Source organism: Amphiprion ocellaris, chromosome 18, assembly GCF_022539595.1.
Source record: "Amphiprion ocellaris isolate individual 3 ecotype Okinawa chromosome 18, ASM2253959v1, whole genome shotgun sequence".
In the NCBI taxonomy this organism is placed as follows: Eukaryota; Metazoa; Chordata; class Actinopteri; family Pomacentridae; genus Amphiprion; species Amphiprion ocellaris.
The window spans coordinates 30,230,042-30,251,015 of record NC_072783.1 but is presented as its reverse complement, the minus strand read 5'-3'; the positions used below and the strand labels follow the sequence as shown (position 1 = coordinate 30,251,015).

Below are 20,974 nucleotides of genomic sequence, written 5' to 3'. Positions count from 1 at the left end.
ACCAATTGTTCTGAGTGCAAAGAACAGTAATCACTTCAAGCCCAAGTGGTGGTGGTGGAGGTGGTGGGGTGTCCCCCCCCCCCATACATATTCTACCTCCCTACTCCCCCCGCTTTTTTCCTCCCCCTTGCCATCCTCGGTGCGCTGATTGCGTGTGTTGTCTAGCTTCCAGACTCATCTAAATTTAGCATCTGTGGATGTGTGTGTGTTTTCTCCAGGAGACTTTATCCACTGGTAGAATTTACATGCACAACATGCAGCCCTGCAGTCTCCCCCACCGACAAAGACACATCGGAACAGTCTCGGACAGAGTGTAAAATAAACAAGGCCGGTTTCATCCCCCTTTGCTTGTCAAACGCCAGCTTTGTAAATGGATATGAAAGCAGCCTTATCAAATCCTGACCTCTGCTGCCCCCTAAAGAGCAAGTGAGAAAAAAGCAGCGTGAGGCGGCTGGTGACTGTACCGCTGTCACTTCCTCTTCTTCCTCCTGCTCTGACAGTGAAATCAAAGCGTGCAGACGTATTAAGAAGGCAGCCATTCACTTTAAGCTGACAAACCACTCTATTTACCTTTGATGCCATGGAGTGGGAGTCCATTTGTTCCTGTTTTGTACAAGTGCACTACAAAGGCTTGTGTGCATAATCTCTCCAAAGGCAACAGATTACTGCAGAGTGGAGGTGCTGTGTCTGCTCTTCTATGTATAAAGTGATTTGTATTGAGGTTTGAAGGCTTTTAGAGCAGAGATGACCAACAGTGAGTCGGACGCAGAGACCAGGAGAGGTCTATTTTTCTAGTTTTCCTTTGCCGCTCTACAGCAACACAAACAACAGGGTTAGTGAGTGGGCTGCTGGCTCCAGTAGGGGAATGAATGCCATAAAGGGGTTCCTGTAGGTCAAGGAGCTTGTTGTCAGATAAAGTCACAGCACAGCCCAGGGCCGGCTGGTGAAATAAAGGCTTCCTCGTCTATTCATGCAGCCATACAGGGAGATTTATGGCACTCAGCGGCAAGAAAGGTGCTACGGAAAACCTGGGGGAGAAAGCATGAGTGTAAGTGGGACACACCTCTCCAGCCCAGAGCGTTAACACTTTAAACCCGATAACATAATTAATCCAAAGTGTGATGAGCAGCATTTTTAGGTAATTTGATGCTATAAATTCAGCTTTCTTTCAAGCCACTCTGTAATTAAAACTTGGTTAGAGTTTTTCAAAGCAGGTGCAAAAGCTGTTAATTAAAGGCAATTAGGAGATTAGAAATGAGCAAATGTATTAAATTAATTATAGGAAAATATTTAAATTCTGTTTTAATACCATAATGACTAAACCAACATGTCATTACAGCGGTTTGTAGGCCGGTTATGTTAATGTTTTTTATCCTTACTTTTATGCCAAATATCTTTGTTTTCTTATTTAATTAATGGTGTTTTTAATACATTACTTATTAATCCTTTTTGTATATTTTTAATTATTTTGTGCACAAACAGTATGCATACATTTTGCAACTATAAAGAGTTGTTTTGGATCCAGAAAACCAATCGTGTCTTATAACATTGATCCATTTTTCACAAATAAATAAATGAATGGCTATATGAATGTAGTTTAATTCCTGTTTGTTCTCTTGCAATATTTCTTGACTCAACATGTTTCCAATTTTTTGTCTTTTTCTTGTCCAGCACTTACAAAATCCAGCAAATTTCCAAACAGCAGCGACCGAGCTGCTGGACTGGTGCGGCGACCCCCGAGCCTTCCAGCGCCCCTTCGAGCAAAGCCTGATGGGATGCCTGACGGTAAGTCACCAGTCACACCCCGCAGTGTCGTGCTCAAAAGGTTCAAGGACGAGGAAAGAGCCGCTAAAAACAACTGCTGCGTTGGCTCTTTCTGTAACTCCCCCAGGGATGCAGGAGAACTAATGGTTAGCTGCCTGCTCTTCACTGAGGTCACTGAAAAATGAAAAGCGTTTCACTCGGTAGAAACTCCTCCGATTTAGATTTAGTCACCTCTCACTGACTTCGGTTACAGCTTGTGCCGTGGCTCATGAAATCAGCACGTTGAAAAAAAACACGAAAAGGACGAGTGCAATAACATCCTCACAACACAAAGCAATCGGCGCTCAGGAGCAAGCACGCTTTCAAAGCCTTTAATTCCCACAACTAAATGCCTGGGGGCTTGTGATTGATTGAATAATTAGTATCCAATGACATCTGTAAAAGAAAAGCAAAGACTGTTGCAGCACGTGCACTGTAAACAAAGAAAAGATGTTGGCCAAAATGGACAATTTCATTGTAGCTTGCATATAGGTTTTTAGATTTTGATTGAATTAATTTCCAGTGTTGCGATTAGCTAGATATACTATAAACTTTATTGTAGATTTAATGCAGTGCCCTGCAAAAAATTCTAACTCTAAAAGTTAGTAATTATCTGCTTTGGAGAGGATAACGAGAGGAACTGTCTGTTTGAATTTCATTCCTCTAAAAGTTTCTGGGTGTTCTTTTTTTTCTGTAGTTGCATTTTTACTTACTGTAGGTTCATTTTTCGCTGCAATATAAAATCCTGCAATGCTATGGAAACAGCAAAGCTGTGACTAGAAGTAGAAAGAACTTAAAAAAATGTCTTCTGTGCAATATATTACAGCTATAACATCAAAAATCAAGCATAAAGATAAAAGTTTTATTTGATTAAATGTTTATTTTGCAAAACTTAAAAAAAATGGATTCAACATGTAAAAGTACAACATTTTTGCAAATGCCGACATGCGTTAGTAATACTGAGGGGAAATGGTGCCTCTGCATACTATAGATGTTTTATGAAGTATATTTTTGATTTGCTTCCATACTTGCCTCCTAGCTTCTTTGTGCAAACACTGCCTGCAGTTACGCCGAGTTCAGCCAAAAAGTCATTGGTCACAGCTTTTGTTTTTGGGTGGTGTACGTGATTTCTTTCTGGTAAATGTTTTGGAATGGAACATCAGATTTGGTTCACTAGCAGAAAACCAAATGACACATGAAAGACAAATGGAAAGTTGGAAATCAGACTATTCTCCCTTGTTTGTTTTTTGTTTTCATTTTTGTTCATTTTTTACAATTTGTAGCATAGATAAATTGTGTAATTTGACTTTTCTTTTTACACAACATCCCCTTCAAACCCACTATTGTCTTTTTTGGATTCAAAAGGTTACAAACCATCAAAATATTCACACAAACTACTCAAATCATTCCTAACTTCATTCCTCTGTCCACCTTACTCCCAGGTGCTTTAGATACTCTTTTTTTCCACCAAGAGAAAGAAGACCCAGTTAAAAGAACAATGGATGGACTGCAGATGTGTCACTCACCTGTCTCCTTAGGCCATACTGTGCTTTAACATACTGCCTCCAGCATTAGATAAGAGACACATATAGCTCCTGTTAGGTGCAATTTGTATCCCCGTCGAGCGAGCGGGGCTGCGGCAGGTGAAGAAACCCGAGAGATTTGTGCCTCGTGCGCCACAGTGAAACTGCTGTGACACATCCCTCCATTCAAGTGATTGTTTGTGTTACTACTTTAATGTGCAACAGCAGGTGCTTTTTCCTCCATTTCGCCAATTCAATTTGTTTCCCACCGTGAAAATCTCGAGGCTTTTCCTTTTTATGGCTTGTATAGACCTTAGTGTGAACCACACTGGGAGGGAGCACAGACAATCTGATGTGATTGTGAAATTACCCGGACTCACGCTGTAATGGTTAACGCTTCACCCTGCATGTTTTGTACCTCGACGTTGGCATTTTGGGAATGCGAGAAAGGTGGAAAAATCTTGTATTAACAGCAACATGTCATCTGGAGAAGTTCCTGATCTGACTTTACAGAAACAGCAACAAAGACCTGATCAAGCAATGAAGCGTTAAAAATAAGAAACGGGTGCTGAAAACTCCATTACTTATCTTTTAATCTCAATGGAGGATTTAATAAGACTTTTTCTGTTTCATTATGCCTGGAGTTTCACCAGGAGACTGAATTGCATTTTTTGGGGAATTTAGCATGTAAAAAAAAAAAAAGGTCAAATCAATTAAATTCTACTTTATAATGAATTATTTTTCCATGATTTCAAGATAATTAATATTCAAACAGCTTGTTGCACTACATTGTTAAACTTGTTTTAAGGTCACTGATCTTCATTTTTTTAATAAGATGTTCAGGCTTTTTTCGGCAGAGGCAATAAAAACAAGTCTGATTGAGGCTGATTGCACACAAAAGAATATTTGGGCACTTCAGATTTCAGCTCAAACATTCAATTAGTCAAGAAAAATCGCGCGTGAACGTCTTTGTGTGTTACGACCTCCAGGTGAATCCGACATCACCTGTGTAAAGAAGAAGAATTCTCCTCTTAGTTTATGTGGCTAAATTAGTTTTCTGTCACTAAATTAGTCTTAATTAAAAGCTGGTAACACAACAATAGGCTTGTTATTAGTTTTAAGGTCAGATGGTGTTTTATAGTGGTCTGATTTTTATGCTTGTCAAGTTGAGAGGTTGTTTTTTTTATATGTTAGCAAAATAAATTTAGCGCAAAACTACAAAAAATGTGCACTTGAGGTAACAGTTTACTGCTGAGCTTTAAAGCTTTACACACACTCAGATGTTGGATTGGTCTAATACATAAGATGTAAGACATATGTTTGCCTTATGGTAGCTGATCCACCGCAACTGTACTGTAATTAAAGTCCTGAAATTAGAACGACTTTTTGTAACTTCTTACGCTAAAATTACCATTTAGCAAAATGCCCGTCGAGTTTAGATTCTAATTAGGCAGCCTATGCTCATATTTCTTCTCCTTCTTAATGGGGAATTCCTATATATAAAGACCAGATATACGTGCTCTGTTCTGGTGTCACGTCGAGACTATACTTACAGGAGATAATGATATGGTGCTGGCAGCAGTGTTTAGCTGTACTACCTCGGGGCTTGTCTTGAAGTTTGAAGTGTGACAGCAGGATCGCGGCTATGAAAAGCCAGGCAGGGAGGAGGATCTAGCGGAGTCTGATGGTCCGAGCAGGCCTCGGTATGTCCTTAAGGTCTAAATGAGTCGAGCGGTTCTCTTTGAGCTGATTATGGCGACGCTAAATCAAAGCAATGTGCAGGACATGAGGGTGATTTACGTCGCCTCCTGTGGCATGTTGATGTTTCTCTTAATGTTTCCTCTCAGTGGGCATCGCTGCACTGGAGGCAACATTTTCTCCTCGTCTTGCTGTCCACCGACTCATATGGAACTGATAAATTTGTAGTGAGTTTTATCCTTTAAGTTGAACTGGATCTTTGATGCTGCCAGCGTTTGCTCTTGTGTAACAGTCAGAATCTGGGAAAAGGTTGAAACAAAATACTAAGTCCTTCTTCTGAGTCTGACTCCATGAACCCCAAAACTATCTTGCGGGTTTAATAAAAGACATGTTATGTTCTGAAAATCATCAAAATTACTCTGTTAGAGCCAGAAACTATAAAACTCAAAAAAAAGAAGTGGATTTTCAACTTTCTGGCTGTCCTTGAACTAAATATATATGAGGTGTGGTTCTGTTGAGAAAATTAGCCAAATCTAAGCTTAAAATTCTATTTTATCAGAATCACTTTTTCCATATTTCTACTTATAAAATATATGAAAATAAACAGTTTTTTGTAACCAAATTCTGCAGAAAACAAATAAAAATTGTGCTTCTTGATGCAACCATGAAACTATTCCAACAGTCACATGATGCATGATAAAAATTCTGGGACAGAACTAGGCTGAACTGCAGGCAGTGTTGACAGAGTAAATAGGAGAGAAACAAATTTAAAATGTAAAGAACTAGTGAAATACATATAATATGAAACGCCCCTTTTATCCCCAGAATTGGTAACACCTGTGGGTGCTTGGAAAGGTGTCATACATGTTGATTAAATGTGTTTTGAATTTTTTCAGTTTTTATGAGTTATGGCATTTTAGCATTGGTATGCTGCACAGAAAACATTTTGAGTTCTCTCTACTTCTAGCTGTGGTTGTGCTCTTTCCACAGAGGTGCAGGACTTTATATTGCAGACAAAAATGAGCCTACAGTGAGTAAAAATGTGACAGAAGCAAAAAAATACAAAAAAACGACCAGAAACTGTTGGGGTTCTAAGTGTTTACTACCAGCTGTATTCAATGATTTTGTAAATTAATCTTTTATTAAGTGTTAATTAGCAACTTGTTTACCATTTTTCTATCATGTACTGCATTTGAGTGAATAAAACGAAGAGGCATGTGTTTTCCATGATGGTCTGTCACTGTGTATGTCAAAGCAAATGGTGGTGCAGATGGTAAATTAACAACATTTTCTGTCTGAATAATAAACATACTTAAAGGACTTCATGCACACTTTGTAGCTCTTGCCACCATTTCTGTTAAGCTGATAATGGACTTGGCATTTGTGTGGCTTCGTTCTTACTAGGAGAGAATAATCTAAAAGAATAAACTCTTGAGTTAGTACAAACTTCCAAATATCTTGTCAGTTTGAGACATAATACAGCACCACTTTCTGCAGAAATATCCATATTCAACAATGCACAAACTGGCCTTTCCTCTCCATAAGCTCTAAGGGTGAAATAAGCTGCAGACCAGAACATAATAACGGATCTGACATTGTCCTGACTCGGTGCTGCATGCTTTCATTGTGTTCAGGTGGTCAGCCGCGTAGCAGCGCAGCAGGGCTTCGACTTGGACCTGGGCTACCGGCTCCTGGCCGTATGCGCTGCCAACAGGGACAAGTTCACTCCAAAATCAGCAGGTAAGACCAGAGTTTTCTCAACCGCCGTCTCAGGCCATCTGGCCATGCTGGCCTGTTCAGGCTCAAAGTTTATATCTGCTTTCTTGGCAGCCTTTCCCGATACCCACCCATTGCTACCAGACTGAAGAAAAACTGTGTTTGAGAGAATTTCAGTGTCTGACATTAGTAACTTGAGTATTTTTTGGCTTTTTTCAAAGATTAAACCGCAGTGTAGCCAGTTTTTTTTCATCACAAGGAGTAGAAGAAACTACCTTTACTTTTTTCACTCCATATCCAGTTGAACATATCATATCTTCTCTCTTTTCTTCATGTCACATCTCACTAGCAAACTTGTTCACGGCATTGAGAACCACAGCTCGATTTGTTTTCTTCTCTTGGGTTTTAGATAAAGCGCGTATAGCAGAATGTTCCATTTGTCATGCGGGACAAAAACTACAGTATCAGCGACGATGAGTTCCTGTTTTCACACAGCTCCATCATCTGGGTGCAGTGATGGATTATTGGTACAGATGCAGGCTGCTAAATGTTGTTATTAAGCTGGTGAAAAAGCGTGCTGGAGCACGATGAGAATGAAGATGTATCGGCTGTCAGCGGCTCAGAAGATAACAGAAATGTTTTGTTCTCTTTTGCACTTTGTGATTTGTGGTTTCCACCTGTCTTGGGTTATGAGCAAAGCGGAGGGTTGTGCAATTGCTTCTGTGTGCTGAGCCTCTTTAAGTTGACCGGGACGTGAAGTCAGTGCCACATATTGTTTTAATTTTCACTCGTGTTTGGCTTTTTTTCTTTTTTTATGAATTACGACGCTCGTGGTTTTTATTCGTGGTTATACGAGGCTTCAAATCATGCATTGTCACCGTTCTGTCAGCCATGGGTGGGGGAATCATACTCTGTCTGCAATTAACTTACACCGCCAAATGTTCTAATTCTACTTAATGCTAAATCAAATCTCAGGGCCTACTTTATGGGCTTACATAAGATTGCCAATTGATTCTCTGTCTGAATAATTTCCTGCAACAGTAGTCATTTGGAAAGCGGTTTGAGTTCTCGAGTCTAGGCAGCATCCCAAAGTACATTTCATGGACAATTATGTACCTGTAAATGCATGAATATTTTGAGAGGAGAGGCCTGTAAAGAGAGAGAGAGAGAGAGAGAATGGAAAGCACCGCAGAGGCATTTTCTCCTGCAAAGCTCCCAGAAGCTTTAGAGTGGAGGCCCCAGTCGAGGAGGTTGTTAAAGTGGAGAGAAAAGCCCTCGCTGGCAGCCGGGGGAGATGGCTCTTAAAGGACACTCCCACGGGGGCCCCAGGGGCAGGACCCGCTCGCCGGCATCCAGCGGGGGCCGTTGCCGAGCGACGGAGGAAAGGGAGGGAGTCACATGGTGGGGCCGGGATGGCGGCAGCAGGTCAGCCATCCAACACCCAAGACAGACCAGTCAGTGTTTGGTGAGGAGAGTTTTGGGGAACGAATCGGAAAAGATTGTATGTGTGTCTGGAGGACATGGGAAGAGGATGAATGTAGTGTCCTGTGTTGTTTTAGCAAAGACTATTTCTACATATGCAACGGCTGATGTTATGACGAAAGTTTTCTACAAAGAGGTTTGTGTATGTCAGAGACTTTTCAAAACAGAAAAACTACCCAGGAAACATTCCAGGCAAACTGCCACCCCGCTCAGTCTCATCATGCATGTCGTAATCTGCTCCGAAAAATCTTATGTTACCAAAAAAAGCAAGATATTTAATGGTTCTGAGCTGGGCTGTCTGCCTCAGAAGACATCAGGTCAGTGGATGAGCGCTAATAAGTAAATCAGATTTGGCATCTCATTTTAACCGGGCCTTAACTGGTCCTGGCTCTGGTGCGAAGCGTGGTCGCAGCTATTGCATTTCTGTTATGTCATCTAAATTCCTCTCCCGAACATGGTAGAAAATTGAGCCGAGGGGGAGTGCAGAGCTGATTTCAGCAAGTAGGAAATCAATGTTCACAGTGGGCTTACAGTTGAAATAGGTTGTAGCTTTGACAAATTGATTAATCATGAAATGCCTCCAACAATTTAAGGCATTAGTTTGTAGGAAAATAGCTCGGAAGGGCAAAAACTGGAAAGAAATAGATCTTAAAGACACCAGGAAGACAAAAAATGGGAGTTGGTATAGCAAAGTGAACAGCTAAGCAAAGTGGAAATGAAAAACTCAGTGTGATTTGGTCAATTGTGCCACTGATCTCTGTAATAGATGTACTCAGGGGGGTAGGCCGGTTTGTAGTCCTTTTTGCCTTTTTTTTTTTTTTGCAAGTGGCCCACAATGCCGGAGCAGCGCTGGGGGTGGGGCGTCTGTCTGTTAGTAGTGACCTCTTTGTGAATGGGATTAGCCTGCTCTATTAATCTGTGATTACTTGGACTGTCTTACCGCAGGGCAAAGCGATGCACGTGGAGCCGTGGCCACTTCTAAAGCAGGGAGATCACTCGCTCAGTGTGGATAAACTCATCAGGACCTCCCATCACAGAGTACATTAGCAGCCCTGTTAGGCCTGTTTCATCACCCTTCCTGCACGACCACGGTGGTTCACTCTGCAAAACGCTTAATCACGATTTTTTTTTCCCCGCCAGAGGGTCAGAGCGGAGCATTCCCAATCGTGTGCGCTTCAGCAGGCTCTTGGAATTCCTTCAGCTCTAAAGAGTGAAAGGAGGCACCAACTTTATAAGAGGAGAAGTTTTTCAGCTCCTCGAGTCGTTCCTTTCAGCCGTGTAACAAACGCCTGGTAAACCAGCTATTCAGCAGATAATTAGTTGGGCTTTCGCTTCTTGTCAGGGCCCGGTTGTCGCTACACTCGTTTTACACATGCAGGCCTGTTTTCAAGTGTGGTCTGTGGACACTGTGGGCTGGAGATAACAGTGTCAGCGTGATAAAAATATCCAAGCAAATGGGTTTTTGTTGTTTTGTTGCATCTTGTTTAGTTGGTTCGGCTGTGGGCGTTTTTTTGTTTGTTTGGTTTTTTTTAAGGTGGGACATCAAAAAGTGGCTTCTCGGTTTTCAAACATGATGAAGCAGCCGGCCAGCGTGGGAGCGGGTGGAGGGTTTGTTTGCTGTTGGACATAAAGACTATGCAGTGGGGCCACCTGCTTAATACCGCAGAAATCTAGAAATCTATCTAGAGTATCCATCAGCCATTATCTAAGTCAAGTCAGCTGTATTTTAAAAGCCTAAAATTGCAAGTTTGTCTCAAGAGAGATTTCGAAAAACGGGTTCTCACTTCCACCACGGACACACATGCCACAGCTGTGTGCTTTAAGTAGACAGATATAGCAGGGGATGACAGAATGAACTAAGTTTGTTAAGCCCTCGGAATACCCAAACTCAGAGGTGGGTTTGAAAGAAATGCTTAATTAAACAAACAAAAAAAAACCCAAAATCACACCATTTATCAAAACCCAAAACTGTGAAATCAAAGCGTATCCTTAGATTTGCAACTGTTGCAACAGTGCTTGTCCTCCTCGTCCAGGAAATGATCCACATCTAAGCTTACATTTGTGATATCTGATGTCTCGTTTTAAAATTTTCCCAAAATAAACCATTTGCACTAATGAGAATCTGTAAAATACATAAAATTCTGTGCTCCTGTGTGGAACTTAGAAGCCATTGGTTACTTATCTGTGACCGAGAATCATGTCACAAAAATTCAGGGACTTTTCATCTGGACTCGGTTGAACTGCAGGCTGTGTTTACAGTGAACGGAAAGCAGACAAGCATGAAAACAAATTAAAAATGTCAGCAGTAAGATATCTGTACTATATAGAGTATTGATAGCACCTGTAGGTATTTGAAAGATGTACATGTCGATTTGTAGGTTTTTCCAATGTTTATTAAAGAGATATTCGAAGCAATTCAACTTTTTTTTTTTATCTATTGTGATTTATGACTTTACAACTGTGTCAGACTGCACAGAAGGAATTTTTGAGTTCCCTTAGCTTCTAGTCATGGTTGTGCAGTTTCCATAGAGGTGTGGTGCTTTGTAGTACAGAGAAATATTAGACCCACAGTGAGTGAAAATGTGACAGGAGCAAAAAACACCCAGAAAAGTACAAAATAAAGTGGACATTGTGTGTAATAAGTTCAAGGGGTTTTGAACAAAGTATCAGAATGACTGCTTCTATCAAGTGAAATTGAAAAATTGACTTAATTTCTTCAATGAATGGAAAGAGGATTATTATCTCATTGCTAGAAAGAATGCTCTTTTCTTCTATGGAACTTCTTTTGACAGGAAAATTGCAGAAATTCTTTTCAAAGAAAAAAAGACAGTTACGGTTAAGATGAGCATACTTGAGTGTGCGGTAAAACTTTTTTTTTTTTTTTAACCTCACACTGAAGTGGTTGAATTCCTTTGTACGCTAGAGTGCAAATATAATGTAAATTTCCTCTAAACTGTAGTTTGAAGTGCTGATCATACAGCAGCTTTCACCATGCTTCCCAGTGAAGTGGTGCTTAAGACGTGGAGGTCAGATACGCTGTCAGAGAACTGCAAGGTCTCTGCCTCTACACACACTCAGGCCTTCAGGGCTGTAATTTCTCCTCCCAGAGCTTTCCACACCAAAATGTTCAGGTTTTTTTTTCTTCTTCTGTCTGTCTCTTCACTTCAACATATAGTTTAGCTGTGGTTTTTCCTAAATAGAGAATAGCACAGGAGGCTAAAAACATTGTCGGTGACCTTGTTTGACTTTGAACAGCAGTTGGATTAACTTGAAGACTGTGTTTAAGAAATGAACAAGCGGCGGTTAATCAAATTTAAATGTAGATTTAAAACAGAATTAGAAGCCTTAGTTGAAAGAGTGATGATGCCATTATTTTAGTCCAGCGGAATCGAAATAAGGCTTATCTAAACTCTGATGGAGATCACTGCATATCTCATTTATAATAATATTCTCTGGAGATCTGTGTTTGATTTTTTTTGGAAATGTCTCCAACTTTTCCCCTTAAATTTGACTCAGTTACATTTATCGCACATGCAGTGTATTTTGAATATTTTACCTTCTATTTTCAGCATTTTATTGGAGCCACAAATTACTTTACTTTACTCAAAGTGTCATTTATGGCCACACCATTGCATTTGGTTGTGTTCATTTTGTGCACATTTCTCCAGTTTCTTTGGAAACTTTTTAGTATCTGGTGGAATTTAGAGAGGTAAAGGCTTTATATGTGCATTTAATTCTCAAAAAATAGTGTCCTACGCACTGTAAATCCAAACACTTTTGACAATCTGTGTTTTTTTGGTTTGTTTTGCGCTTTATGATCAGAAGCCTTCCAGTCGACCGTGATGGATGTGTTAACTTGCAGTCGGGGTGCAGGGCCGTAAGTCACCCGCCGTGCACTTAGCTGATAGTAAATACCAGGAGAGCAAATACAGACAGGAGAGACCAGAGATAAGAGCTGTCTGTCCTTCCTCCCTTGTAGTTGCTGCAGTTATTATGTCTGTGGCAGCAGGAGGTGATTGGTCGCATCTTAAGCTACTCCATATGGCGCCGTAATTTACTGTGCAGCGAAAACGGGCTGTTTGGAAATTGATTTACATTGTACCTCATGTCTCTAATTAAACGCCTCTTCATTGTATTTTAGCCACAAATCAGTTGTACTAATTTGACACCCGAATTGACTCGGTGAGTGCAGGTACTTTTTATTTGACAATAGGAGCTCCGGACTGCCTCAGGTGGCTCGTCGACCCACAGTTTACACATTTTGTAGGTGTGTAATTATTTATCCAAAAGCTTACTCGGGGATCATGTGTGCTGAAAGGCAAATGTGGTCTAATTGCCCCTCCCTCGCTGATACCAACAACACCCAGCCTCCTCCTCCGTGCCCCTTAATTACAATGACTAGTTTGATGGATTAAGCATGCAACGGCAAAAGGGTTGTATTGGGGAGGGTTGAAATCTTCACCTGGATCCCCTTTTCCGCTGCATCTTCCCTCTCTTGCTTTAAATGAATTGATTGAGGCTTCTTCTTCTCTTTTTTTTTTTTTTTTTTTACTCATTGCTCTGGACCCAGGCCAAGATACAGGCTGTCTAGCACATTAGGCACCACCCCCCTTTTGCAAGTTTGAAATGTGAGCTGCCTAGCATTTTTTTTCCTCTCCCATCTCCTCCTCCCCTCCCTCCCCTCCCTCCCCTCCCCTCTCTCTCCCTTCTGGCGAAGTGGCTGTGGCTGCTTCTGTGTGATGTGTGTATTGGGAGAGCAAGCAATGGATCACTAGACAGAAAAAGAAGATACATCAATAACAGCTGCATACATCCGAGGTGAGGAGATAAGCATTCGGTTCTCTCTCTCTTTTCTCTCCCTGTCTGCCTGTCCTCCCACCCCCCACTCTCTCTCTCTGTCTCCCCCCTCTGTCTCCCCCTCTCTCTCCCTGCTTTTAACCCTTCTCATGCTGCAGAAAGCCGGCTCTTAATTTTTTGGGGGTGGTAAATTATTCGTGGCGTACCTGTCTCGGTGTGTTTTCTCTCTCCTCTTCCTCTCCTCGTTGCTGCTGCTGCATGGAGTTTCCTTCCTGTCTCTCTCTCTTTTTTTAACAGCTTATCCCTGTTTTTCCTCTCATTGTCTCTGGGGTATTTGTTGCTTGAGTGCAAAGAAGCCGGTGGCAAGTACAGCAGGAGCCCATTAGCAATGACTCCATCTGTGATTGGTTTTGCCTGCGAAACGGAGAGAGCAGCCATGAATAATTGATGTGTATTGTGCAGTCAGCCACTGGACACGCAGGGAGAGAGGAGAGAGGAAAACAGAGAAGAGCTGCTGCCCTGAGACACCGAGAGGGAAACGAAGGGGGAAGAGAGAGAGGGAGAGAGGGAGGGGGAGGAAGAATGTTGTAGAGAGGAGAGAAAGGTGGGAGGGATGGAGAGACATGCAGAGAAAGAGCTTTAAAATAGCTGCTGGCTTCAGTAGTGCAGAGATTAAGGCTGCCCTGTGTCGCCTTTGTTCTGCTGTTGCAGATTCATGCTCAGAAGTGTTTCTAGACACATGGGTTCCCCCTTTTCCCCCTCTGTTTAGTGAAGAGTGAGAAATAAGCGGGGACGTTGCCGGAGTTAGTCTGGTTGAAATGCGGGTGGCATTTTAGACACGAAGGGTTGGAGGAGAGTGAGGAGGAGTCTTTGTGAATAGGACAGAGCTGCAAAGCTGTGAGCTGTCAAAAGGAGGAGACAACAGATAAAGAGGGTTGTGTTTGCAGGGGGTGTATTCAGTGACAAGAGGGAAGGTGGATCTGCTGCTACTGCTGCTGCTGAGAGGAACTTCACATTATTTCACCCCTCGGGGGGCAGATGGAGGATTGATTCCTGCATTGGTGGGTGCAGGCGGGCGCCCTGCCATGTCTTCAACTAACGGAATGGGGTTTGACTGTATGACGAGTGCCTCGCAGCGCCCCGCGTGATAGAGTTGCAACAGCTGACTGCTGCATTTGACCCACTTACGGCTCACACAGAAGGGGTCAAAATGGCCTTGATTATCTCTCTGAGTTGCTCTGACCTACTTGAGGCGGCGTTTTCCACGAGACTCTTGGCAGTTTATCACACCCACTCTCTCTCTCTTCCCCCCCTCCGGTGGCACACAGCGCAGTACAAGCCAGTGCAGAGACACATTCACAGATTTACACTGCTATAAAGGAATCCACTGGTTTCAGATCAGACCATGAGAAACTTCATTTGAGGCTTTTTAAAGAGGAGCAAATTTCCATAAAAACTTCTCAAAATCCTCTTGATCCACATCTTGCAAGGCTCAGAGTTCCTTCTCTTCATGGCCTTGTGTTTTGTTGCTCATTACTTAAGTGATGCCCAACATATAGATCAGAAAACTGCATTAATTTTCAGCTGTGATTGTGTGTCCACCACTTGAATCCAAGCTTTACTAAATGGAGCTAACTGAAAACTCAAGTTTCTGTTAAGCGAGAAATCCAGCTGGTGTAATGACTTCTCCTCCTGACCCCAGTAGAACTTTTTATTCTGGGATGTTGGGTTGTTTATTGTTCACTTTGCTTCCTCTCCAAGGAGGGTTTTGTTCAGCTGTACAGTAAAGTCCCGGTTTAGGCAATTATTCAAATCGTTTTTTTTCCTTAAAATGTGTCTGTGGGACAGTTCCCAACATGCTAAGACAAAAGAGCTTTTGCAACAGGCGGCGTTGGTAAAGATTTGTCTGGCTAGCTGTGCAGCTCACTGCAGTTCCAACTATTCATTACTGTTGTTTTGTCAGCTTCAATGAATCTCTTGTTCTCTATATTGGATTTGTTTTTTTTCTCCCACCAAGTTGTGAAATTGCACTGACCTTTTTCTTTTAAGTTCCTCAGTAGTCAAAATAACAGCATGCAGCAGCACGCCGATGGCTGACGGCATTTGTGTACTCGCAGAACGTGCAAGCACTTTTCGCATTACTTTAATGAAAGAACGTCAACTGTAAGTAATTACAGGGCGCAGCTTGTTTACAGCTTGTGTTGAATTGTGATCATCGAATCAAACTTAAAGTGGGACGTTGATCACAATGAGGAGAGGGAAAAGATGATATAGTAATGCAATTTAAACTGTAGGGCTCATAGTGTCTCCTATATTTAGTGATGTTATACAGTAGAAGTGCTGGTGAAAGGTAAAGTTTGGACTCTTCTTTATCAAATTTTTGATGAGGAAGTTACACTATTTAGGCAAATTTCACCTTCTTCTGAGTGTGACAAGTGGAAAAATAGGCCGACTTTTTCAACTAAGCATGTCAATTTGACATGAAATCTGCAAAATTGGTCTCATAATTAGTCCCAAATATGATACTGAATGAAGGAAAGCAATTCTACCAGCCAATCACTTACATTTTTAGGTTAACCTCAAGCAGTTTCTGTGGATTTTTTCTCATTGTGGCCTAATTTTTCTCTGCAATATGAAGTTCTGCACCGCTATTGTAACAGCACAACCATGTCTGGAAGCACAGAAAACTGCAGGATGAGGCAGTTATTATGCGATGAATCATAAAAAATAAAGTTGAATTGTGTTTTTTTATATATAACAAGAAAAAGAGAAATACTTTCTCCACTTTACCACTACTGGTGACTCTACATACTACATATATTTTACTACTTACATTGCAAATTCATTTTCATACACAGCCTGTAGTTCAGCCGAGAAGGTCCTACATTTTTTTTTATATGCATGTAGAAATGTAGAATAAAGTGATTTTGATGAAATATCACTATTTTAAGCTTAGATTTGGTTTTCCAAATGATGTGTAGTCCAAGAACAGTTGGAAAGTTCGAAAATTCCATGATTCTTTGTGTTTTTACTGTTTCTGGCTCTGATAAATAGTGTAATTTTGCCTTTAAAAAAAAAAAAAAGACAGCCTGCCTTTCAAACCTGCTGGCAGATTTGAAAGGGTTTAAAGATTGTAAAATGTCATAGCAGATGTTGTAGTCAATGATGTTATGCAATGGAAGTGTTGTTGAAAATTAGAACTTGGACTTTCATAATAAAATTGCCATATGATATGATATTATGGTAAATTGTGATAATATGATTTTAAAAAAGGTGGCAGGGACAGTCGTACTACCAGCCAAACTGTAGTTAAATCTTAATAGTGACGTTTTTAGCTTCATGAACTCCAAATAGACTGTTTCAGCTGAGTTTAGTGTGAATTTAGTACCTCATAGACATGAAATAATTGTCTGTTTTATTTTACATGAAGTAAAATAAAACATCAGCTTACTTTATTTGGAATATGATCTGAAGTTTTGACTATCAGACTTGTAAATTTGCATTGAGATGCCAGGTGTACCTGTAGGTGGATTTCCCTCCTCACGTCAAAGCGGGACACACGGTCCTCTGCCTACTTGTTATTCTTTATCCAAGAGAACAAACAGGAGTGTGCTATTTGATCTTAATTTGTGATCAGTCCCGTAGAGGAAAAGTAATTGTGCATGTGTTTTTTGTCAGCTGTGGATTAGGTATTGGAGTGTGGAGCTGTGGAAAGTGCTTCACTGTATCTGTATCTGTAGCAGGAGGAGTTACCTCCTGAAGGAATGCCCTTTCTTTCAATGAATGGCATGATGTGACAGCCAGAAACGGTTTTTGCTGATTTCAAATACAGTCTGTTTAGTCATTCTCTTATCTTCTTGGTAGGTTTTTATGTGAATTACAACCTAAAGTATTAATCAATCATTCATTCACCTCATAGGTTTGAAAAAGTGAGATAATCAAGTGTCTGTCATTTGCTGAATATCTTAGAAATGTTTGTAAAGTCCAGTAAAATGTAAAATTTGAACCCTACAGAAACCAACTGCTGCAGGAGGTGTCAGTCTGACTCAGGTACTTGCTGTTTGTCGAAGTACTGCACAGGAAACTCATAACACATTGGCTGAATCCAACCAAGCACCCATCTTCATCCAAGTCCTCACATTACGCATCGGACTGTGTCGACATGCTGTAACGTGGACTGATCTGCTTTTTGTTTTTTTGTTTTTTTTTTGGTTGGTCATTTAGAAAAAACTACATGGCTGCTGTTGTGTTGTCTGTCAGAGTTTTTACCGTACGAAGCATGTCGCACATGTTGTTCCACCATCTCTGCTTGCATCATGGTGCAAAACTCATGTTCTTGGCTGTTCATTCAACCCATCATAAATTTATCTCTTGTCCCTCTTGACTCGGTTGTTAATTATACACCAGAGGAAGAGCCGTGAACGGAGCTTACATCAAGCTGCTGTGATGAAACTTTAATGACTGCTGTGAGGAAACAAGTATACATGAAAATCCAGCAAACTGAATGCAATAAACATGCAACAGAGTTTTCAGTGCTGGGCCACTAATAGAAATATGTGATGTTAAATGCTATTATTAGTACATGATATAAATTGTATTATTTCTATATGGACAAAATCTCAGTAACTTAACCCTCATGCACCCATGAGGATGTTTTTGAGTGTAACTTTAAAAAAAAAAAAAGTAACACTACACAATGCAGTTGTTAATCACTGACATGTCCCAGAAAGTGATTATCAAAAAAATTTAAAATACAAATTTTCCAGTTAGCACTTACTATTTGGACATTAAATCATTTACAAAATTTTTTTCCATTAAAAAACAACTCTGGTGTCATGTAAAGAAACAGACATCTTGAAAATAAATGAATGTTGTGTAATTATGATCCGGACTGATGTAGATTTAAATAGATAAGTCATTGAAAGTGAAAAATAATATAATATACATCGGGTTTTTTTGGCATTGTTTTTGATGTGGACATTTTTGTCCTTAAGGACCTCAGTGTAACTTTTTTAAATTGACATCGAAGACATAACCAAGATCTATAAAGCATTACATGCAAAATAAGATGAATTAAAATGTAATGAAATTGCTGTAGGATCCAATTTGAGGCAATGAGATGAAAAAGAATTGCTCACAATCTGCAAAATGATTATTTTATGAAGTCCACCTAAGGCTAAGAAACACTCAGGATGAGAATAATCTCTGCTTGGATCTGGTTTGAGTTTCATTGTTTCCGTTTGGCCTGAGTGTTTATCATAAGGGAGCTTTTTTTATTCAAATCCTGAGCTGTTGCACATATGGATGTCTCTAATGAGCCTAGAGGGGTGCCAGGACCAGACCCAGGTTCCTCCAGTGTCTGTTTCTACTGTATTTCTAAAGAGGCTTTGACCCCAGGCCCACTGTGAAAAGGTCACAGGTGAATCAGCCACCAGTGTATGCAGCCGTGACACTACCGGCTCTACCCAGCACCCCGAGGTGGGCACTACTCTGGGCACATCTGCTCCATGCCTAATTAGTATCATTGTAGACAAGGGCTTAAGGCTGGGCCTTCGTTAATAGCAGCCTATTGCTCGGGGAAACAGTCTGGCTCCTGTAAGCTGCTTCTTTGCAGGTCTGCTCATCTGATAATCTGGTTGGAGAGGTGTGTAGTTAAAAACACTCCGGGGTGGTGCAGTTTGCAGCTTGGGCACAGCAAAAGTCACAAGTCTGACAGTCTGGGTTCAGAATTTTTATCTTGTCTAAGGTAAAAATAGTTTTTAAATGAATGAAGAAAGTTCCCACTCTTTGTCCTGTGTCTTTCAGGTTTTAGCTCCTTATGCTAATTATGTATTAGTTGTTGCTGAGAGTTTTGTAATGCATGCTAAACAGTTTTTGTGTAGTGTGATAATCAGTTAGCATAATGCTGAAACTTCACACTTATATTAGCCATGCAAAATATATTTATATAGCATTTGTAGGAACTAGAAAAGAAGCATAAATCATTGAAATGCACTTAAAATGATGTAGAAATTATGTTAAAGAGAGTAAAAAGTATTATATTTTTTTATGAGCAACAAGTCTACGTTAAGTTTAGCCATAGTTGTAGTATTGCTGTGTGGTACTACAGTCCAATTCAAGCTGCACTTGAAATGCATCTCCAAGCAACGATTACGGGACTTTGACAAATTATTCTGCACATTTCTAAAAGTTTTTCCATTGCCAAGTTAATGGAAATGGGAAAAAACAACTAAAACACAGTGCGGTCATGTTTTAAATGGTTAACTGTGACATAAAGTTTATAAAATTTCCAGTAAATGCAGGAAAACACAGCAAACCGCTGGTGTAGTCCTTTGAAACTTAACCTCAGACACTTTGAGTCACTGTTGCCAGATTTGCGCTTCTGTATTAAGACATAAAGATGTAGGTTTGGAAGGAGTTTTGCTCCCAATCAGCTTAATGTAGCAGGAACCGACATACAGTAACAGGCTGAAGATTGAATGCTGGTCTGGGGAGCTGTTTGGCTTTAATGCACAAGGAATTAATTCTCAACAGGGGGCGAGATGCTATAGAGTTCCACCTTCGTGCCTGACAGAGACACTGAATGGCATGCCCTGTTTTTAATGAAAAGATTTGTTGCATGTGCCAAGAGAGATTATCTTTTAAAACACTGGCCTGCTTAGCGCGAAGGTTAGTTTCTGTGTAACCACGACCAAGAAACGACAGTCACAGTGATGAGATCTACATGAATCATCTGGAGATTGCCACATTTATTGTATCTTGTTCCAGTTGGCATTCAGTTAGCCCTAAGTGGATTTCTTTAAAGAAATACAATATAATCCTTATCTGAGATCTTGGGAGCATAGATTTTATTTGAAGATAAACGTCTTATCTTTGACACTGTTGACTTTTATTCAGAATTTTGTATGTATATAGATGTACATTTGCATCACAAAGTGGTTAGCTGGATATTTTCATTGTGATGTTTGAATAAGTCATTACAGCAACATGGGTGGGAAGCTAAAGAACGCAGGATGTCAAAACAGCAACCCAGAAACATCAAATCTGTGGTATTTTCTTTTTCTTCTTGTGCTGCCTCCCTCCACATGGCCACATATGCTTGTGGCCTCAGTAAAACCTTTGTGGCACGAGTCCAGCCGCCCCCCTCCCCTCTTCTCTTCGCCGGATGGACATGGCACGACATTGTGGCCATGTGGCCAGCAGGAGGCTGTATTTAAGCTGGGGCTGCTCCGAAATGGGCCATAAAACCTAGCCAGCAAGTCTGGCTCCCCGTGAGGCAACGAGCCTAAGTACTCATTGACAAGACTCCAATATCACTGACTTCCCAGAGAGAGCAGCAGAGGAAATAATGTAAGAAAAAAAAAGACAGCAGACAAAGATGAGGTGCAGACAGGAGGCAGTTGTCTGGCCTAGATAGACAGGCTGTTTTATAACTGTTAGTGCTAATACTTTGAATCCACAAATACAGCTGCTGTTGCACTGCGAAACTTTCATTACTAAAGATGCATTTCACTCAGTAAAATAGCTGCCATGACATTCACATGTTCCCACTTCGCACATCCTTCCACTTCATCAGCTTAACTCAAAGAATGAGTCACCCGACTTCAAAATCTTAGTAAGACCTAATGAAATCAGTTTACAGACTTGGTTTTACAACACCTGCTTTGAATTTCCATGTCAGGAGTTGAGAGGGTGAACTGCGTAGCATCGTTTTAAGGCGGTACACCTGTGAGCTTCTCCCTAATTAACCCGACATGGATGAAAAAGTAACACGATTCTGGCCTGTCATGTGGTGACGGGACCGTAACCTGTTATACCTTCTCCTCGCTGGCGGAAAAAAAGCCCTGGTGATGGACGTGTCGCTTCCATTTCATCATCAAATTGGCATCGATGAATAATTTGTGGCATCTGTGTGAAGACAAAGAGAGGTTTGAAGGCTGCCAGGTGGGCATCCG

The 20,974-nt window shown here is 40.9% G+C and overlaps 1 protein-coding gene across 4 annotated transcripts in view; it reads left to right on the top strand.

The window, feature by feature from the left end:
• LOC111565601 (zinc finger MIZ domain-containing protein 1-like) overlaps positions 1–20,974 on the top strand; it is a 117,177-nt gene that overhangs the window by 79,208 nt on the left and 16,995 nt on the right. For 2 of the 4 annotated variants that reach the window (XM_035946192.2, XM_035946191.2), the window contains exons 4-6: positions 1,672–1,785; positions 6,659–6,764; positions 17,034–17,069. In XM_035946192.2, the coding sequence (XP_035802085.2) occupies positions 1,672–1,785; positions 6,659–6,764; positions 17,034–17,069 (256 nt within the window). Of the gene's footprint in view, positions 1–1,671; positions 1,786–6,658; positions 6,765–12,882; positions 13,041–17,033; positions 17,070–20,974 lie in introns of those variants that run through there. The other 2 variants (XM_023265768.3, XM_035946194.2) reach the window with 2 other exon arrangements.